The sequence below is a fragment of the Cyclopterus lumpus genome, chromosome 10 (assembly GCF_009769545.1).
Source record: "Cyclopterus lumpus isolate fCycLum1 chromosome 10, fCycLum1.pri, whole genome shotgun sequence".
NCBI classification, from domain to species: domain Eukaryota; kingdom Metazoa; phylum Chordata; class Actinopteri; order Perciformes; family Cyclopteridae; genus Cyclopterus; species Cyclopterus lumpus.
Window position 1 is genome coordinate 12,874,402 of NC_046975.1, and position 19,798 is coordinate 12,894,199.

The 19,798-nt window shown below is 42.2% G+C and overlaps 5 protein-coding genes across 5 annotated transcripts; all 5 read left to right on the plus strand.

Moving 5' to 3' along the window:
- Positions 1-803: 803 nt before the first annotated feature.
- On the plus strand, positions 804-3,266 carry LOC117737978 (protocadherin beta-15-like). Its single transcript, XM_034544236.1, has one exon. It carries the CDS (start codon positions 804-806, stop codon positions 3,264-3,266), a length of 2,463 nt encoding a protein of 820 aa, XP_034400127.1.
- A 1,621-nt stretch (positions 3,267-4,887) lies between these two features.
- Positions 4,888-7,381, plus strand: LOC117737980 (protocadherin beta-15-like). Its single transcript, XM_034544239.1, has one exon. It carries the CDS (start codon positions 4,976-4,978, stop codon positions 7,379-7,381), a length of 2,406 nt encoding a protein of 801 aa, XP_034400130.1. The 5' UTR covers positions 4,888-4,975.
- A 1,550-nt stretch (positions 7,382-8,931) lies between these two features.
- On the plus strand, positions 8,932-11,557 carry LOC117737981 (protocadherin beta-15-like). The gene is made up of 2 exons (XM_034544240.1): positions 8,932-11,319; positions 11,531-11,557. The coding sequence occupies exons 1-2, from the start codon at positions 8,932-8,934 to the stop codon at positions 11,555-11,557; spliced, it is 2,415 nt and encodes an 804-aa protein (XP_034400131.1).
- A 428-nt stretch (positions 11,558-11,985) lies between these two features.
- On the plus strand, positions 11,986-14,412 carry LOC117737982 (protocadherin beta-16-like). The gene has a single exon (XM_034544242.1). It carries the CDS (start codon positions 11,986-11,988, stop codon positions 14,410-14,412), a length of 2,427 nt encoding a protein of 808 aa, XP_034400133.1.
- Positions 14,413-16,368: 1,956 nt separating this feature from the next.
- Positions 16,369-18,846, plus strand: LOC117737983 (protocadherin beta-16-like). The gene has a single exon (XM_034544243.1). It carries the CDS (start codon positions 16,369-16,371, stop codon positions 18,844-18,846), a length of 2,478 nt encoding a protein of 825 aa, XP_034400134.1.
- The last annotated feature ends 952 nt before the right edge of the window (positions 18,847-19,798 follow it).

Sequence of the window (19,798 nt, forward strand, 5' to 3'; positions counted from 1 at the left end):
CTCTATCCTCAAATGTCATCTTCAGTCTTTGTACGACCAATTGATCTATGTTGGTAACTTTAAAAAACATTACTCTCAAAACCTATTTAGCTCGGCAGAGATTCCATCTCAAATACAAGATGAAGAACAATCATTAGCTTCTTCAGGCTTCAATGTTTAGTGGACTGATTCCAACATCTCTTGAACATTTAATGTTGCGGGACTCCAGTGTGTGGTTTGAACAGACCGACTGTCTCAGAGCTTGCCTCGAATTTAACCGCAGAATAAAACCAGGGACATGAACGGTGGAATTTGTACTATTTACTAAAGTTACCGTAGATACATAATTCAGTGTGGAACAATTCAGAACCAATCCGTGGTCAGATAGTGTACATCGTTCGGGAGTGTCATCTTATTATGATCACTAGTCATTATTTAAAGATGAATATTTATAAAAGTATTATATCACAAGGAGAACAGCATCTCATTTTATTTAAAAAGTAAATTACACAATACTTCAGCGTGACACTGCTTGATACCTTATTCGAGTGCATTTTTATTTAAACATGAAACATGAACTTTCGGATAGTATATTTTAGAATATTGCTATATTTCCTTTGTACTCACGGTGTCACTATAGACCAGCTAAGGAGTCAAGTGTTCAGGCGGCTTTGCACACCACCCATTATTTTGATGGACCCGCCTTGTGTTCTTTATTTCAATCAACACCGACGACTAATGCTTGGAAGACACACATATTGATCTAATAGGTCTTTTAAATGCTCGATATTAACGTGTTTTAACTTGTGTATCTCTGTCTTAGGATGGTGACTAGAAAGCGTGTTGTTCAAAGCTATGGCTTTGTCTTTTTCTTTGTTGTGGTGCAGTCTGCACACGGAGACCTGAGCTATTCTGTACAGGAGGAACTCAAGCGCGGATCTGTTATTGGAAATATCGCCAAGGATCTCGGCCTGGAGGTGGGAAGGCTGTCTGCTCGCAAAGCTCGTGTTGACATGGAAGGAAACGACGGACAGTATTGCGGGATTAACCTTCGAAACGGAGATTTAATTGTTGCGGAAAGAATCGACAGAGAGGAGCATTGTGGAGAAAAGCCTTCGTGTGTTCTTAAATTCGACTTGCTATTAGAAAACCCATTGGAGTTACACCGGTTGTCCCTGCAGGTGCAGGACATAAACGACAATGCACCATTTTTCCCGAAGGATTTTATAAAGCTTGAAATAACAGAATCAGCTGTCAAAGGAGCTCGGTATCGTATTAATGCAGCACACGATGCCGATATAAACAAGAACTCAGTTGAAAGCTACATTTTGCAACAAAACCCTCACTTTGTTTTCAGTAGTCAGACGACAAGTGCTGGTAGTAAATATGGTGAGTTGGTTATAGACAAAGAGTTGGACCGAGAGGAGCAGCAGGAAATGAAATTATTACTCACAGCTGTAGACGGTGGTTCTCCTCAGAGATCCGGTACAGTAGTCATACACATCATTGTACTTGATGCTAATGATAACGCCCCAGTTTTTACTGAGGCCGTTTATAAAGCCACATTACCTGAAAACTCAGCTATTAATACTCTAGTTATCACTGTAAGTGCATCAGATGCAGACGAAGGTGTCAACGGAGAGGTTACTTATGAATTCAGCCGACTGTCTGATAAATCACGAAAGATGTTTTCACTAAATGAGAAAACTGGAGAAATCATTGTAACAGGTAACATTGATTACGAAGAGGGATCGAAGTATGAAGTGATTGTGCAGGCCAAAGATGGTTATGGACTATCCTCTGAAGCTAAAGTGATTATTGATATAACTGATGTAAATGACAATGCCCCTATGGTATATCTGAAATCACTGACTAGCCCGATACCCGAGAACGTGTCACCTGGTACAGAGGTGGGCATCATCAACGTGCAGGATAGAGACTCTGAGACTAACAGACAGGTCCGCTGCTCCATTCAGCAACACGTCCCCTTTAAGTTGGTTCCTTCTATTAAAAACTATTATTCTCTGGTGACCACAGGACAACTGGACCGTGAACTAGAGTCTGATTACAACATTACAATCACTGCCACTGACGAGGGCTCTCCACCTCTGTCCTCCTCTAAAACTGTCCAGTTGTCTGTAGCAGACATCAACGACAACCCACCTGTGTTTGAGGAACAGTCCTACAGCGCTTATGTGACTGAAAATAACAAACCTGGCTCCACTTTATGTTCCGTTACTGCTCGAGACCCCGACTGGAGACAAAACGGTACCGTGGTTTATTCTCTGTTACCGGGTGAGGTGAACGGCGCCCCGGTGTCCTCCTATCTATCTGTTAACGGAGACACGGGGGTGATCCAAGCTGTGAGGTCGTTTGATTATGAAAAGTTCAGGAGTTTTAAAGTGCACGTCATGGCCAGAGACAATGGTTCTCCTCCACTCAGCAGCAACGTGACCGTGAGTGTGTTCGTATCGGATGTGAATGACAACTCTCCTCAGATACTGTACCCCGCCCCGGAGGGCAACTCCTTCATGACCGAGCTGGTCCCCAAAGCTGCACACGGAGGCTCTCTGGTGTCCAAAGTGATCGCGGTGGACGCGGACTCCGGACAGAACGCCTGGCTGTCCTATCATATAGTCAAATCCACTGATCCGGGTCTTTTCACCATTGGTCTACACAGCGGAGAGATCAGGACCCAGCGGGACATTTTTGAGTCTGACAGCATGAAACAGAACCTCATTGTGTCAGTGAAGGATAACGGACAGCCCTCTCTCTCTGCCACCTGCTCCATGTATTTACTTATTTCTGATAACTTGGCTGAGGTCCCAGAACTGAAGGATATTTCTTATGACGAGAAGAACTCCAAACTGACCTCTTATCTGATCATCGCGCTGGTGTCCGTGTCCACCTTTTTTCTGACCTTCATCATCATCATCCTGGGTGTGAGGTTTTGTCGCAGGAGAAAGCCCAGACTGTTGTTTGATGGAGCAGTTGCCATCCCCAGCGCGTATCTCCCTCCTAATTACGCAGACGTTGACGGCACAGGAACTTTACGCAGCACCTACAATTATGACGCGTACCTGACAACAGGTTCTAGAACCAGTGACTTTAAATTCGTGAGTTCTTACAATGACAACACACTGCCTGCTGACCAGACTCTGAGGAAAAGTCCATCAGACTTTGCTGATGCGTTTGGGGATTGTGATGATTCTCCTGAGGTAGGAACTTGCTCACACATATCTTTTGACATGTGTTCCTACTTATTCAGACAAGTGTATAAGCTGTAACACACTTACGCTGTTGGCTATCTGCTCTAATCTTTTCTGCAACTTTCTCGATCTCTGTCGGTTCAAGTCTAAAGTTAGGGTATCGAATTTGTCGCTATTTTTTAATTTAGTTCTACACTTGTTCCCTATTGTTGGCCTTCGTTTCATTACTTTAATTATGTCAGTCGGTTGTCCCTTTAGTTTTTGATTCAGTGATCCTTTTTTGAGTTTAGGGGAATTAATTCCCAATGTTGGGAGCCTAAGTGTCTTGATTTTGTAACGAGTCACCAATCATGTGTTAGTTGGCTATACTACACACATCAATTGCATTTCATATTGGTAGAACCGTTGCAATATTTCCATCGAAACATCATGGATTTTTCCCCTCACATGTTTCATCCCATATGCTCTTTCCGGTCTTTTGTGTTTACACATTATTCAAATGCCTGTTGTGTTAAGTCAAACATTATACTTTATTACGAATAATTGTCTTTTCATCTCATTATGTTTACCTGTTAATCAGCTGTGTGTTCGTCTGTGTCATTCTAATGGAGCGGCATTTTTTCTTGCCTCTGTCCCTGGTGCTGAACAGCGTTATTTCTCTATTGATGTATGATGAGGAAAACTTACATATGTCTTGTTAATTTTGGCCTTTAAAAATAGAGACATACATGTTAGACTTTAGTTGTTTGTACAATCAGACATTTTTCGCTTTGACATTAACGTTGGACCTCTGGTCTTCAATGATAAGAATTACATCATGTGATATGAATTATATCCCCAATCAGTAAAGTGTAATGTATTTTATTGCTACTCAATAGCATACACGTTACATCCATTACAATTTCCTGTTTGATACTGTTGTCGACATTCATTTATTTTGTTTTATTATTGATATTATTATTATTGCAAATATTATCATTGACTCTATCCTCAAATGTCATCTTCAGTCTTTGTACGACCAATTGATCTATGTTGGTAACTTTAAAAAACATTACTCTCAAAACCTATTTAGCTCGGCAGAGATTCCATCTCAAATACAAGATGAAGAACAATCATTAACTTCTTCAGGCTTCAATGTTTAGTGGACTCATTCCAACATCTCTTGAACATTTAATGTTGCGGGACTCCAGTGTGTGCTTTGGACAGACCGACTGTCTCAGAGCTTGCCTCGAATTTAACCGCAGAATAAAACCAGGGACATGAACGGTGGAATTTGTACTATTTACTAAAGTTACCGTAGATACATAATTCAGTGTGGAACAATTCAGAACCAATCCGTGGTCAGATAGTGTACATCGTTCGGGAGTGTCATCTTATTATGATGACTAGTCATTATTTAAAGATGAATATTTATAAAAGTATTATATCACAAGGAGAACAGCATCTCATTTTATATAAAAAGTAAATTACACAATACTTCAGCGTGACACTGCTTGATACCTTATTCCAGTGCATTTTTATTTAAACATGAAACATGAACTTTCGGATAGTAGATTTTAGAATATTGCTATATTTCCTTTGTACTCACGGTGTCACTATAGACCAGCTAAGGAGTCAAGTGTTCAGGCGGCTTTGCACACCACCCATTATTTGGATGGACCCGCCTTGTGTTCTTTATTTCATTCAACACCGACGACTAATGCTTGGAAGGCACACATATTGATCGAATAGAGGTCTTTCAAATGCTCGATATTAACGTGTTTTAACTTGTGTATCTCTGTCTGAGGATGATGACTAGAAAGCGTGTTGTTCAAAGCTATGGCTTTGTCTTTTACTTTGTTGTGGTGCAGTCTGCACACGGAGACCTGAGCTATTCTGTACAGGAGGAACTCAAGCGCGGATCTGTTATTGGAAATATCGCCAAGGATCTCGGCCTGGAGGTGGCAAGGCTGTCTGCTCGCAAAGCTCGTGTTGACATGGAAGGAAACGACAGACAGTATTGCGGGATTAACCTTCGAAACGGAGATTTAATTGTTGCGGAAAGAATCGACAGAGAGGAGCATTGTGGAGAAAAGCCTTCGTGTGTTCTTAAATTCGACTTGCTATTAGAAAACCCATTGGAGTTACACCGGTTGTCCCTGCAGGTGCAGGACATAAATGACAATGCACCAATTTTCCCGAAGGATATTATAAAGCTTGAAATCAGAGAGTCAGCTGACAAAGGAGCTCGGTATCGTATTAATGCAGCACACGATGCTGATATAAACAAAAACTCCGTTGAAAGCTACATTTTGCAACAAAACCCTCACTTTGTTTTCAGTAGTCAGACGACAAGTGCTGGTAGTAAATATGGTGAGTTGGTTTTAGACAAAGAGTTGGACCGAGAGGAGCAGCAGGAAATTAAATTATTACTCACAGCTGTAGACGGTGGTTCTCCTCAGAGATCCGGTACAGTAGTCATACACATCATTGTACTTGATGCTAATGATAACGCCCCAGTTTTTACTGAGGCCGTTTATAAAGCCACATTACATGAAAACTCAGCTATTAATACTCTAGTTATCACTGTAAGAGCATCAGATGCAGACGAAGGTGTCAACGGAGAGGTTACTTATGAATTCAGCCGACTGTCTGATAAATCACGAAAGATGTTTTCACTAAATGAGAAAACTGGAGAAATCATTGTGACAGGTAACATTGACTATGAAGAGGGATCGAAGTATGAAGTGATTGTTCAGGCCAAAGATGGTTATGGAGTATCTTCAGAAGCTAAAGTGATTATTGATATCACTGATGTAAATGACAATGCCCCTATGGTATATCTGAAATCACTGACTAGCCCGATACCCGAGAACGTGTCACCTGGTACTGAGGTGGGCATCATCAACGTGCAGGATAGAGACTCTGAGACTAACAGACAGGTCCGCTGCTCCATTCAGCAACACGTCCCCTTTAAGTTGGTTCCTTCTATTAAAAACTATTATTCTCTGGTGACCACAGGAACACTGGACCGTGAACTAGAGTCTGATTACAACATTACAATCACTGCCACTGACGAGGGCTCTCCACCTCTGTCCTCCTCTAAAACTGTCCAGTTGTCTGTAGCAGACATTAATGACAACCCACCTGTGTTTGAGGAACAGTCCTACAGCGCTTATGTGACTGAAAATAACAAACCTGGCTCCACTTTATGTTCCGTTACTGCTCGAGACCCCGACTGGAGACAAAACGGTACCGTGGTTTATTCTCTGTTACCTGGTGAGGTGAACGGCGCCCCGGTGTCCTCCTATCTATCTGTTAACGGAGACACGGGGGTGATCCACGCTGTGAGGTCGTTTGATTATGAACATTTCAGGAGTTTTAAAGTGCACGTGATGGCCAGAGACAACGGTTCTCCTCCGCTCAGCAGCAACGTGACCGTCAGTGTGTTCGTATCGGATGTGAATGACAACTCTCCTCAGATACTGTACCCCGCCCCGGAGGGCAACTCCTTCATGACCGAGCTGGTCCCCAAAGCTGCACACGGAGGCTCTCTGGTGTCCAAAGTGATCGCGGTGGACGCGGACTCCGGACAGAACGCCTGGCTGTCCTATCATATAGTCAAATCCACTGATCCGGGTCTTTTTACCATTGGTCTCCACAGCGGAGAGATCAGGACCCAGCGGGACATTTCTCAGTCTGACAGCATGAAACAGAACCTCATTGTGTCAGTGAAGGATAACGGACAGCCCTCTCTCTCTGCCACCTGCTCCATGTATTTACTTATTTCTGATAATTTGGCTGAGGTGCCAGAACTGAAGGATATTTCTTATGACGAGAAGAACTCCAAACTGACCTCTTATCTGATCATCGCGCTGGTGTCCGTGTCCACCTTTTTTCTGACGTTCATCATCATCATCCTGGGTGTGAGGTTTTGTCGCAGGAGAAAGCCCAGACTGTTGTTTGATGGAGCAGTTGCCATCCCCAGCGCGTATCTCCCTCCTAATTACGCAGACGTTGACGGCACAGGAACTTTACGCAGCACCTACAATTATGACGCGTACCTGACAACAGGTTCTAGAACCAGTGACTTTAAGTTCGTGAGTTCTTACAATGACAACACACTGCCTGCTGACCAGACTCTGAGGAAAAGTCCGACAGACTTCCTTGAAGCGTTTGTCGATTCTGATCATTCTCCTGAGGTAAGAATATAAGTATAATATTAAATGGTTTGGTAATTCAGAGATTACATTCAACATGTGACTGTAAGTAAGAACATATATAGGCTATATCCCATTGTTGCTTTATCGACACGTTTCGATCTTGACTATAGAGGACATACATTTTTTTGTATTATTGTTGTCGCTCACAACACAAATCCAAATTAGTGTTCGGTCTGTGTGAAGCACAATTTTAAAATGTTGTTGATCTTTTGCTAGAATGATGATGATTTAATGAATTCAGTCCAATGGCACAAGTTCCAAGTCATTATTTAGAAAAAAAAGTGTTACCTTCTCCAGCACTCCCATTCCTTCTAAACCTGCATGTTATCACTTGTTACATTTCCCCATCTTCATATTGTGTTGTATTAAGTTAACAGTTATTTGTGGAAGTCCCTGCACTGATGTGCAATAACGAAACATGAACATTTCCACTGCGCTACGAATAATTTACAGTTAATAACAATTGCCCTTTTAGTTTAGTGATATTGTTTCTAATCTGCTTTCTCCTGAGTTTCCTTGACATCAGACAGACGTGCCGCTTTTCTCCTCAACCGAATCAGTACATATCAGCTCAGTCAAACTGACGCATTCCAGCCACCTTGATATGAGTTCCATGTTTCTACCTAACTCAAGACGTTGACTGTAACTAACGCCATGTACAACTTTTCTCATAAGCCGAGTTATGCAGTAAGGTAGTTGGTCTGTTATGTAGGCGTCTCTTGGTTTTGAAATTATCACTGATCAAGCAAATCATTTTTTGAGAGCTACGTTTTTTTCAAACAGCAGACTTGTGGTCTTGATTTAGGTGAAGCAGCTCTGTCCATGGTGCTGAAAACATGGAATAGAAAGGCAGTTCCAATGCATCTTTCTATACGCTCTTTAGGTTGTCAGCTCATGTTTAAGATACACGTCATGAAAAGGTGAAAACAAACAATATTATTTTGGAACTTAATCTTTGAATATTCCCGTTAATTTATTTCCCAATTAAATATTTTTTTTATCTGACTCATTCAATGTAACGTGCTTGAAGCATTAACTGTTACATTACTAAAATAATAACTGAATGAATTAAACTATGACTCTCAACACTATTTAATCCTGTCATATAAACACACACACACACACACACACAGACACACACACACACACACACACACACACACACACACACACACACACAAGCTCCAATCTGCTAACGTGTCACAGCTCTCTATGCTGAGGGGGGATCTCAACATCTCGCCATCAAGCTTTCACCCGGATGCCTGTCATTGTATCACATGCTCTTTCTCAAACGAACACTATGTGTCGCTATCTACCAGTTTACTCGGGAATGCTGCAATGCTGTGGAGCAGAACGTCTCCACCCATTGTTCCCCAGCTTTCTATTTCCAGTTATGTTGTGGCGTTCGAACGAGCTTTGGGATCGTGTTGCTGATTTCTGTTTTTGAATTTGTCTGAAATTTTTCCACCTCAAATGTATATTAACGAGTTGAACTAGACCTTCAAATATTTTATTTTTCCTGCGGATATTTGTCATTTTGAATGATGGAAGACGAAGGATTTTCAAAGCTTGGCCTGGTTTCTCGCTTTGTCATCTGTCTACTTGGTTTGCAACCCGTGTTTGCCGAGGTGAGCTTTTCCATCCCAGAAGAGATGAAACCAGGGACTGTCATTGGAAATGTAGCTAAAGATCTTGGTCTGGATATAACTACACTGTCAACTCGCAAGGCCCGCATTGATTCCGAAGGCAATAACGAACGATATTGTGTTATCAGTTTGAAAACCGGGGAATTAAGTGTTGCTGAGCGGCTTGACCGAGAGAGTCTTTGTGGCATTAAACCATCTTGCATTTTAGTCCTGGAACTCGTACTGGAGAATCCGTTAGAATTGCATCGTATAAATCTACACGTCCAAGATATAAATGACAACTCCCCGCAATTCAGAAGAGATTTAATTACGATGGAAATAAGCGAGTCCGCTGAAAAGGGCACTGGTTACTTAATGGAGGAAGCACATGACGCGGATATTGGTCAAAATGCTGTGCAGAGGTACAGCCTACAGGCAAATGCTAATTTCATTCTAATGGTCGATGTGAACAAAGTTCAACTTGTTCTACATAATAAACTTGATAGAGAGACACAACAAGAGATGGATTTGCTTTTAACAGCTCTTGATGATGGCTCTCCTCAGAGATCAGGTACTGTAATGATACACGTCACTGTACTGGATGCTAATGATAACGCCCCAGTGTTCAGTCAGGCCGTTTATAAAGCCAGTCTGCGTGAAAACTCTCCTCTTGACACTATAGTGGTTACAGTAAGTGCTACCGATGCAGATGATGGAGTGAATGGAGACGTGACATATGACCTTGGTTACGTTTCAGTGACAGATGAAAAACTGTTTTCAATATACCTTAATACTGGAGAAATAAGAGTAATTGGCTCCACGGACTATGAGAAGAAAAAATCATTTGAATTGCGAGTCATGGCAAAAGACGGACTCGGATTAAGTTCATATGCCAAGGTTTTCATAGACCTATCTGATGAAAATGATAATGCTCCGGTAATATATGTGAAATCACTTACTAGCCCGATATCTGAGAACGTGCCACCTGGTACAGAGGTGGGCATCATCAACGTGCAAGATAGAGACTCTGAGACTAACCGACAGGTCCGCTGCTCCATTCAGCAACACGTCCCCTTTAAATTGGTTCCTTCAATTAAAAACTATTATTCTTTGGTGACCACAGGACAACTGGACCGTGAACTAGAGTCTGATTACAACATTACAATCACTGCCACTGACGAGGGCTCTCCACCTCTGTCCTCCTCTAAAACTGTCCAGTTGTCTGTAGCAGACATCAACGACAACCCACCTGTGTTTGAGGAACAGTCCTACAGCGCTTATGTGACTGAAAATAACAAACCTGGCTCCACTTTATGTTCCGTTACTGCTCGAGACCCCGACTGGAGACAAAACGGTACCGTGGTTTATTCTCTGTTACCTGGTGAGGTGAACGGTGCCCCGGTGTCCTCCTATCTATCTGTTAACGGAGACACGGGGGTGATCCACGCTGTGAGGTCGTTTGATTATGAACAGTTCAGGAGTTTTAAAGTGCACGTCATGGCCAGAGACAACGGTTCTCCTCCACTCAGCAGCAACGTGACCGTCAGTGTGTTCGTATCGGATGTGAATGACAACTCTCCTCAGATACTGTACCCCGCCCCGGAGGGCAACTCCTTCATGACCGAGCTGGTCCCCAAAGCTGCACACGGAGGCTCTCTGGTGTCCAAAGTGATCGCGCTGGACGCGGACTCCGGACAGAACGCCTGGCTGTCCTATCATATAGTCAAATCCACTGATCCGGGTCTTTTCACCATTGGTCTCCACAGCGGAGAGATCAGGACCCAGCGGGACATTTCTGAGTCTGACAGCATGAAACAGAACCTCATTGTGTCAGTGAAGGATAACGGACAGCCCTCTCTCTCTGCCACCTGCTCCATGTATTTACTTATTTCTGATAACGTGGCTGAGGTGCCAGAACTGAAGGATATTTCTTATGACGAGAAGAACTCCAAACTGACCTCTTATCTGATCATCGCGCTGGTGTCTGTGTCCACTTTTTTTCTGACCTTCATCATCATCATCCTGGGTGTGAGTTTTTGTCGCAGGAGAAAGCCCAGACTGTTGTTTGATGGAGCAGTTGCCATCCCCAGCGCGTATCTCCCTCCCAATTACGCAGACGTTGATGGCACAGGAACTTTACGCAGCACCTACAATTATGACGCGTACCTGACAACAGGTTCTAGAACCAGTGACTTTAAGTTCGTGAGTTCTTACAATGACAACACACTGCCTGCTGACCAGACTCTGAGGAAAAGTCCATCAGACTTTGCTGATGTTTTTGTAGATTGTGATGATTCTCCTGAGGTAAGAGCATCAAACATGTTATCCATTATTTTATTTGAAAAAAAGCTTCTCAAATTGTCAGTCTTGTGACGGTCATTTCTTTCTAGTCTTTGCAAGAGTTTATTGGTTTTGAACAAAGCAAATGAGAACACTGCAGTTAGATCAAGGGCTATCCTTTTTGTAACGTACTTTTTCCCTCGTTTTTTATCTCTTTCCGGTATTGCGGTTTCAGTTTAAGGGTAGTTTGTCATTTTACTGAAAGCAAATGTTACATTTTACTTAAAGACTAGGATATGATCAGTTTATTTTCACACACCCAAGAAGCAATGCTAAATATGAGGTACATGCTGTTATCTCAGATGTGCTCTTTCCACTTACTCCTCTTAATATGTGGCATTTCAATATATGATTCATCTTGAATTTTAATTTGCTCTTTAAAGGCGGTTTTCATAAATGTACTGATTTGCCCAGTATTATATGATGTAATTTCTAGAGGAAACTCACGATGTCGCTATCCACCAGGTGTATTAATTGTGTTGATATCAACCCACTGTGGTCAACCCACAATGTGACTCAATGTGCTGCAGTTGATCGTCTAGTGAGGAAGAGACCTGGTCTTGGATTAAGTGGATTTTGGTTTAATTCTTTTTTTGGAGTCTATACGTCCCGGGACACTGACTAGGAAACATGTACTGTTCCGTCGTCCTGAAGACTACTGGGCTCGCATTGCAAAGCTCTGTCTTTGCTGTACTGCTCTTTTCTTCATATTTTGCAAATGGAGATGTAAGCTACTCTTTTCCGGAGGAGATGAGACGCGGATCCGTGATCGGTAATATCGCCAAATACGTGGGTCTTGAAAAGAGCAGTCTATCCGCTCGAAAAGCCCGCATTGATACCGATGGGAACGACAAACGTTATTGTGACTTAAACCTCAGTAACGGGGATCTGACGACTGTTCAGCGGATTGACAGAGAGAGCCTTTGTGGAGACAGAGCGTCATGCATTATAAAACAAGAACTCATGTTAGAGAATCCATTAGAATTGCATCGAATTAGTCTCCATGTCCAGGACATAAATGATAACTCTCCTCACTTCAAAAAAGATTTAATCCACATAGATATAAGTGAATCCGCGGCAAAGGGTGCTCGTTTTCCAATAGAAGAAGCACATGATGCAGATATTGGCAAATATTCAGTTCAGACATACAACCTCGAAAGCAACGACAATTTTATTCTGGGCGTTGGAAGTAATTCTGTGGAACTAGTCCTTAACAAAGAGCTAGACCGCGAAACATTACAAGAAATCAATCTCGTTCTTACAGCTCTGGATGGAGGCTCTCCTCAGAAATCCGGTACTGTGGTCATACACGTCACTGTACTGGATGCTAATGATAACGTGCCGGTGTTTAGCCAGTCCGTTTATAAAGCACGTCTGCCTGAAAACTCTCATCTTGGTACGGTCGTGCTGACCGTGAGTGCTACTGATGCAGACGAGGGACAAAATGGAGATGTTATATTTGATTTTGGACACATTTCAGAAGATATTAAGTCAATGTTTGCCATAGATCATAAGACAGGTGATTTAAAATTGACAACAACAGTTGATTTTGAAACCGCATCATCGTTTGAACTGCGCGTCACAGCAAAAGATGGTTTGGGTTTAACCTCTTATGCCAAAGTCATCATAGATGTTACTGATGTTAATGACAACGCCCCTGCTATTTATCTGAAATCACTAACTAGCCCGATACCCGAGAACGTGTCACCTGGTACAGAGGTGGGCATCATTAATGTGCAGGATAGAGACTCTGAGACTAACAGACAGGTCCGCTGCTCCATTCAGCAACACGTCCCCTTTAAGTTGGTTCCTTCTATTAAAAACTATTATTCTCTGGTGACCACAGGACAACTGGACCGTGAACTAGAGTCTGATTACAACATTACAATCACTGCCACTGACGAGGGCTCTCCACCTCTGTCCTCCTCTAAAACTGTCCAGTTGTCTGTAGCAGACATCAACGACAACCCACCTGTGTTTGAGGAACAGTCCTACAGCGCTTATGTGACTGAAAATAACAAACCTGGCTCCACTTTATGTTCCGTTACTGCTCGAGACCCCGACTGGAGACAAAACGGTACCGTGGTTTATTCTCTGTTACCTGGTGAGGTTAACGGCGCCCCGGTGTCCTCCTATCTATCTGTTAACGGAGACACGGGGGTGATGCACTCTGTGAGGTCGTTTGATTATGAACATTTCAGGAGTTTTAAAGTGCACGTGATGGCCAGAGACAACGGTTCTCCTCCACTCAGCAGCAACGTGACCGTCAGTGTGTTCGTATCGGATGTGAATGACAACTCTCCTCAGATACTGTACCCCGCCCCGGAGGGCAACTCCTTCATGACCGAGCTGGTCCCCAAAGCTGCACACGGAGGCTCTCTGGTGTCCAAAGTGATCGCGGTGGACGCGGACTCCGGACAGAACGCCTGGCTGTCCTATCATATAGTCAAATCCACTGATCCGGGTCTTTTTACCATTGGTCTCCACACCGGAGAGATCAGGACCCAGCGGGACATTTCTGAGTCTGACAGCATGAAACAGAACCTCATTGTGTCAGTGAAGGATAACGGACAGCCCTCTCTCTCTGCCACCTGCTCCATGTATTTACTTATTTCTGATAACTTGGCTGAGGTGCCAGAACTGAAGGATATTTCTTATGACGAGAAGAACTCCAAACTGACCTCTTATCTGATCATCGCGCTGGTGTCTGTGTCCACCTTTTTTCTGACCTTCATCATCATCATCCTGGGTGTGAGGTTTTGTCGCAGGAGAAAGCCCAGACTGTTGTTTGATGGAGCAGTTGCCATCCCCAGCGCGTATCTCCCTCCAAATTACGCAGACGTTGACGGCACAGGAACTTTAAGCAGCACATACAATTATGACGCGTACCTGACAACAGGCTCTAGAACCAGTGACTTTAAGTTCGTGAGTTCTTACAATGACAACACGCTGCCTGCTGACCAGACTCTGAGGAAATGTCCATCAGACTTTGCTGATGTGTTTGGAGATTGTGATGATTCTCCTGAGGTAGGAACATCTTCCATATTATTTAAGTAATCGTCCTGAAAAAGCTCAATTTTTGTTTATCGCTTTCTTTTCTTGCAGTTCCGCTTTCTGTGGTTTTGATTGAATATAAGTGTCAAACGTAATGAAGCTGCCTTCAGAATTAAGCAATGTGTATTTGCTGACAAGATTTTGCATCAGACTTTGCTGATGTATTCGGTCATTCAGAGGAGTCCCTTGAGGTAGGGCCAACATATTATACTTTCCTGATTCCTTATTCTTCATATAACTTCCTAACTACAGCTGATTTTTCCTGGTTGTTAGGGGTCCAACATTGTCCTCTAAAACATTGCTTACTATCATTTCACATTGGCTATTTCTTTACTAAATGTTTTTACATCAATTTAAAGTTATATGAATCATGTTTCAATTCAAGTTGGTTGATACACCTTTGGTGCAGTCCACATTCTTGTTGAATGTTTCTTTGCCCTGAAAGTCTGTTGTTTATCATTTAGTTTTATTGGCCTAATAATTATAATCCTAGGTTTAGTACTGAAGGAGTACTTTTTCAAAGTATTTCAGACTTAATGGATCATCACAACATATATTTTCATCGTGCAACAATTTAATCTTTCATTTGATCATTAAAACATCTATATTTTCTCCACTTAAATAGTATTTTTCAATGATTTATGGAATAAGAGCTGTATTTAAGCATAATCTTAAATAATATTCAGATATAATTGCAAGTATTAAAGCATTGCAGGTGTATTATTTGTATGAAGCTGGCAAATTTAGAAATGACAGACTGCTGTTTGAAAATTGAGCACGACAGGGGGGTTATAGGGACACATTTATTTTGTTCTGTTGTATTTTTTTAAGGTGCTGTCTTTAACACGTTAATATCTGATTCATGAATCCTTCAGCTAATTGTCAGCCAGTATAATATTACACAAGGATGTTAGGTTGTATCTTTTATTAGATTGTAAAATTTTGTATGGGTTTTACAAATACAGTATGAATTTAATCTTCAGCTTTAATCCAACACATTGAAAATAAAATATATCTTTTGTGTGCACTTTGGAACAATAGTTCCCCTGCAGAAATGTTGGTGATATCTCTCTGTTAGATTCCCAGTAACCTGTTGTCACTTCTTTGCCCCTGCATCTGGGATGTTAAATTGAGTCATGCCGGTTTTTAACTTGAAAATATGCCAAAGAGATGATTGGTACGTGCTGAATACAGTGCTTTGTGCATCATTGATCATTACTGTATTTAGTTTGGGTTTATAGTGCAGTTTTCTGCTTCCTTTTTTAATTCAGTTCATCAGAATATTTGTGAACACATTTTTCCATCTTTTAATTAAATTGTGATGGGTTATTTATTCCAATGCAGCAATTGGTACTGTGGAATATGGTGCATTTTTGTAGTATTACGAAGAGTCAATTTGTGTTAAAGACAGCTTATGAAGCACACAATGCAGAAAACATATTCAATAGATCTCACAGGAGCCACTATGGAAAATACATTGATAAAGCAATCACAACAGCCCGGTCATTTACTTGCTTGATTCTTGTTGTTCTGAGTTTTTACTCATGGCTTAATGCACTTATTGTAAGTCGCTTTGGATAAAAGCGTCAGCTAAATGACATGTAATGTAATGTAATATACACAATCGACAGTTATGATAAACAGAACATGACTGAATAGCATTATGTTTTGCCTCGATAGAGCCAACGAAGTTGTCAACTTGTTTAAGTTAGTATAGTGCTATAACGGATTTAAACTATTGGTGTCACTGTGCACCAACAAAGGCCGAACGTGTCCCCAGCTTCATCCTTTTGTTTCCTCCATTGCAAAGCGTTATTGTGGTGCGGTGTGTCTGTCGGTTAACGGCAACACAAAAGGACTTTGTGGACCATATTCAGACCACTAATTACAAAGAGGAATACAACCGTCGTTGATCACTTTGAAATAATTGGCCAGGAAAGGATGAACGTCCCATCGATCATGGGACACACGGTGCACAGAGGATTTTCTATGAATCGCTATTGTGTTTTCCTTTTCATCAGCTTGCGTTTCGCATACGGAGATGTGAGCTACTCCATTGCAGAGGAGATGAAACGAGGGGCTCTGATTGGAAATATCGCCAAAGACGTCGGCCTCCGGATTGCCTCACTCTCCTTGCGTAAAGCTCGCATTGACACAGACAGGAATGACAAGCGGTATTGTGATATTAACCTGAGCACTGGGGATTTAATTATTACTGACCGGATCGACAGGGAAGCTCTTTGTGGTAAGAAGGCGACGTGCGTTTTAAAAGAGGAGCTTGTTTTGGAAAACCCGTTAGAGCTTCATAGTATCAATATTCATGTACAAGATATAAACGACAACGCCCCACAGTTTAGTGAGGACTTGATTTCATTTGAAATAAGAGAATCTGCAGCCAGAGGAGCTACATTCTTACTCACTGAAGCTCAAGATGCAGATATTGGTACAAATACTGTACAACGCTACGATTTACAAAATAATGAACATTTCACTATTAATGTAGATACAGGCAGTGGAAGGAAACACCCTAAATTGGTTTTGGTAAAAGAATTAGACCGAGAGCAAGAGAAAGAACTCAAACTAGTTATGACAGCTCTAGATGGAGGCTCTCCTCAGAGATCCGGTACTGCGATTATTCACGTGACTGTTCTGGATGCTAATGATAACGCCCCAGTGTTTAGTAATGCCGTTTATGAAGCCAGTCTTCCTGAAAACGCACCTTCAGGGACAGTCATCATTACAGTGAGTGCATCTGATGCCGACGCGGGACCCAATGGTGATATTACGTACAATTTTGATCATGTTTCTGATGACCATGTCTCGTTGTTCTCGCTTGATCATAAGACAGGAGACATACGAGTAGTCGGCTCTATCGATTATGAGACTGAGACCTCCATTGAATTGCGAATAAGAGCAAAAGATGGACCAGGTCTTACCTCGTATTGTACAGTGATTTTAGATATAACAGATGTCAATGATAACCCTCCTGCTATCACTTTGAAATCACTGATTAGCCCGATACATGAGAACGTGTCACCTGGTACAGAGGTGGGCATCATCAACGTGCAGGATAGAGACTCTGAGACTAACAGACAGGTACGCTGCTCCATTCAGCAACATGTCCCCTTTAAGTTGGTTCCTTCAATTAAAAACTATTATTCTCTGGTGACCACAGGACAACTGGACCGTGAACTAGAGTCTGATTACAACATTACAATCACTGCCACTGACGAGGGCTCTCCACCTCTGTCCTCCTCTAAAACTGTCCAGTTGTCTGTAGCAGACATCAACGACAACCCACCTGTGTTTGAGGAACAGTCCTACAGCGCTTATGTGACTGAAAATAACAAACCTGGCTCCACTTTATGTTCCGTTACTGCTCGAGACCCCGACTGGAGACAAAACGGTACCGTGGTTTATTCTCTGTTACCTGGTGAGGTGAACAGCGCCCCGGTGTCCTCCTATCTATCCGTTAACGGAGACACGGGGGTGATCCACGCTGTGAGGTCGTTTGATTATGAACAGTTAAGGAGTTTTAAAGTGCACGTGATGGCCAGAGACAACGGTTCTCCTCCGCTCAGCAGCAACGTGACCGCCAGTGTGTTCGTATCGGATGTGAATGACAACTCTCCTCAGATACTGTACCCCGCCCCGGAGGGCAACTCCTTCATGACCGAGCTGGTCCCCAAAGCTGCACACGGAGGCTCTCTGGTGTCCAAAGTGATCGCGGTGGACGCGGACTCCGGACAAAACGCCTGGCTGTCCTATCATATAGTCAAATCCACTGATCCGGGTCTTTTTACCATTGGTCTCCACAGCGGAGAGATCAGGACCCAGCGGGACATTTCTGAGTCTGACAGCATGAAACAGAACCTCATTGTGTCCGTGAAGGATAACGGACAGCCCTCTCTCTCTGCCACCTGCTCCATGTATTTACTTATTTCTGATAACTTGGCTGAGGTGCCAGAACTGAAGGATATTTCTTATGACGAGAAGAACTCCAAACTGACCTCTTATCTGATCATCGCGCTGGTGTCTGTGTCCACCTTTTTTCTGACCTTCATCATCATCATCCTGGGTGTGAGGTTTTGTCGCAGGAGAAAGCCCAGACTGTTGTTTGATGGAGCAGTTGCCATCCCCAGCGCGTATCTCCCTCCTAATTACGCAGACGTTGACGGCACAGGAACTTTACGCAGCACATACAATTATGACGCGTACCTGACAACAGGTTCTCGAACCAGTGACTTTAAGTTCGTGAGTTCTTACAATGACAACACGCTGCCTGCTGACCAGACTCTGAGGAAAAGTCCATCAGACTTTGCTGATGTGTTTGGAGTTTGTGATGCTTCTCCTGAGGTAGGAACATCTTCCATATTAATGAACCATCTAAAATCAACTATCGAAACACTGTACCAATATCCGCATACGGAAGCCTAACAGCTCTTAAAGCAACACTCTCCCATCCACTCAACTTCAGCACACTCACATACACATTTCCTCAATGTGCACACTATTTGTCACTTCATTGTTGTGAATAATGTTTGCACATTTGTTTTCCTCAAGTCTTTTATATCTGTTTGCATGATTGCTGCATTTTATGTTTCATTCGGGAAGCATGTCTGAAATACGCTAGTTTCTCTCTCCTTGGTGCTGATTTCTGTTTGATCTTCTGATGCATTTTGTCAGCAGTTTTCCTCGTTTTTTAAGCTGTTGTCATTTTCTTTTTGCTGAATTGGGTTTCAGTATATTTGTTTTTTACACACTTTTCTCAAATAGTGTGCCTTTGTATGCCTTCACTTTTCACTGTAAACTGCAGTTTCAGTAACTTTTCTCGATTTATATTTATTAGAGGTTTACCAGTAATAACGGATGTTGAGGCATATTAGAACAGTATGAATACATTATAAAAGTAGTCTCTGTGTTTCTTCCGTTTTCCTTGCTAACATTAATGCTGCTATTTCCTCGTTACATGTTAATTTTCTCTAGTACTAACTACTGTTACAAACGTTCTTCAACACAAAATGAAGCAGACAACGCAGTCAGGTTTTTAAAGGGCAGCTCACGACACAATAGTTTTAAACTGAAAGTTTCATAGTTTCGTATTGGGTGCATTTACACTTATAAATTAGGAAATGGAATTCCAGCCCGATTTGATTTCCCTTTGCAACAACTTTTAAACATAGCTAACTTTTTTTATGTTGTCCACATTTTGTATATAAAAATCTATCAAAAAACCAGAAGCACACACTCAAACCATGTTTAAACCTGTAATCAAGCCATGAGTTCCTGATGTTTACGTGTGAGAACATATCTCTTTGTTACATATTAGTTGATGTTAAAGCATTCATGCAAATATATTTTTAAGATATCTGATCTTTGCTCAGAGTCA

Coding starts and splice junctions, on each gene's coding strand:
- LOC117737978 (XM_034544236.1), top strand. CDS start 804: ATGGTGACTAGAAAGCGTGTTGTTCAAAGCTATGGCTTTGTCTTTTTC.
- LOC117737980 (XM_034544239.1), top strand. CDS start 4,976: ATGATGACTAGAAAGCGTGTTGTTCAAAGCTATGGCTTTGTCTTTTAC.
- LOC117737981 (XM_034544240.1), top strand. CDS start 8,932: ATGATGGAAGACGAAGGATTTTCAAAGCTTGGCCTGGTTTCTCGCTTT. Junction 11,320..11,530: donor ATTGTGATGATTCTCCTGAG/GTAAGAGCATCA, acceptor TTGCGGTTTCAG/TTTAAGGGTAGTTTGTCATT.
- LOC117737982 (XM_034544242.1), top strand. CDS start 11,986: ATGTACTGTTCCGTCGTCCTGAAGACTACTGGGCTCGCATTGCAAAGC.
- LOC117737983 (XM_034544243.1), top strand. CDS start 16,369: ATGGGACACACGGTGCACAGAGGATTTTCTATGAATCGCTATTGTGTT.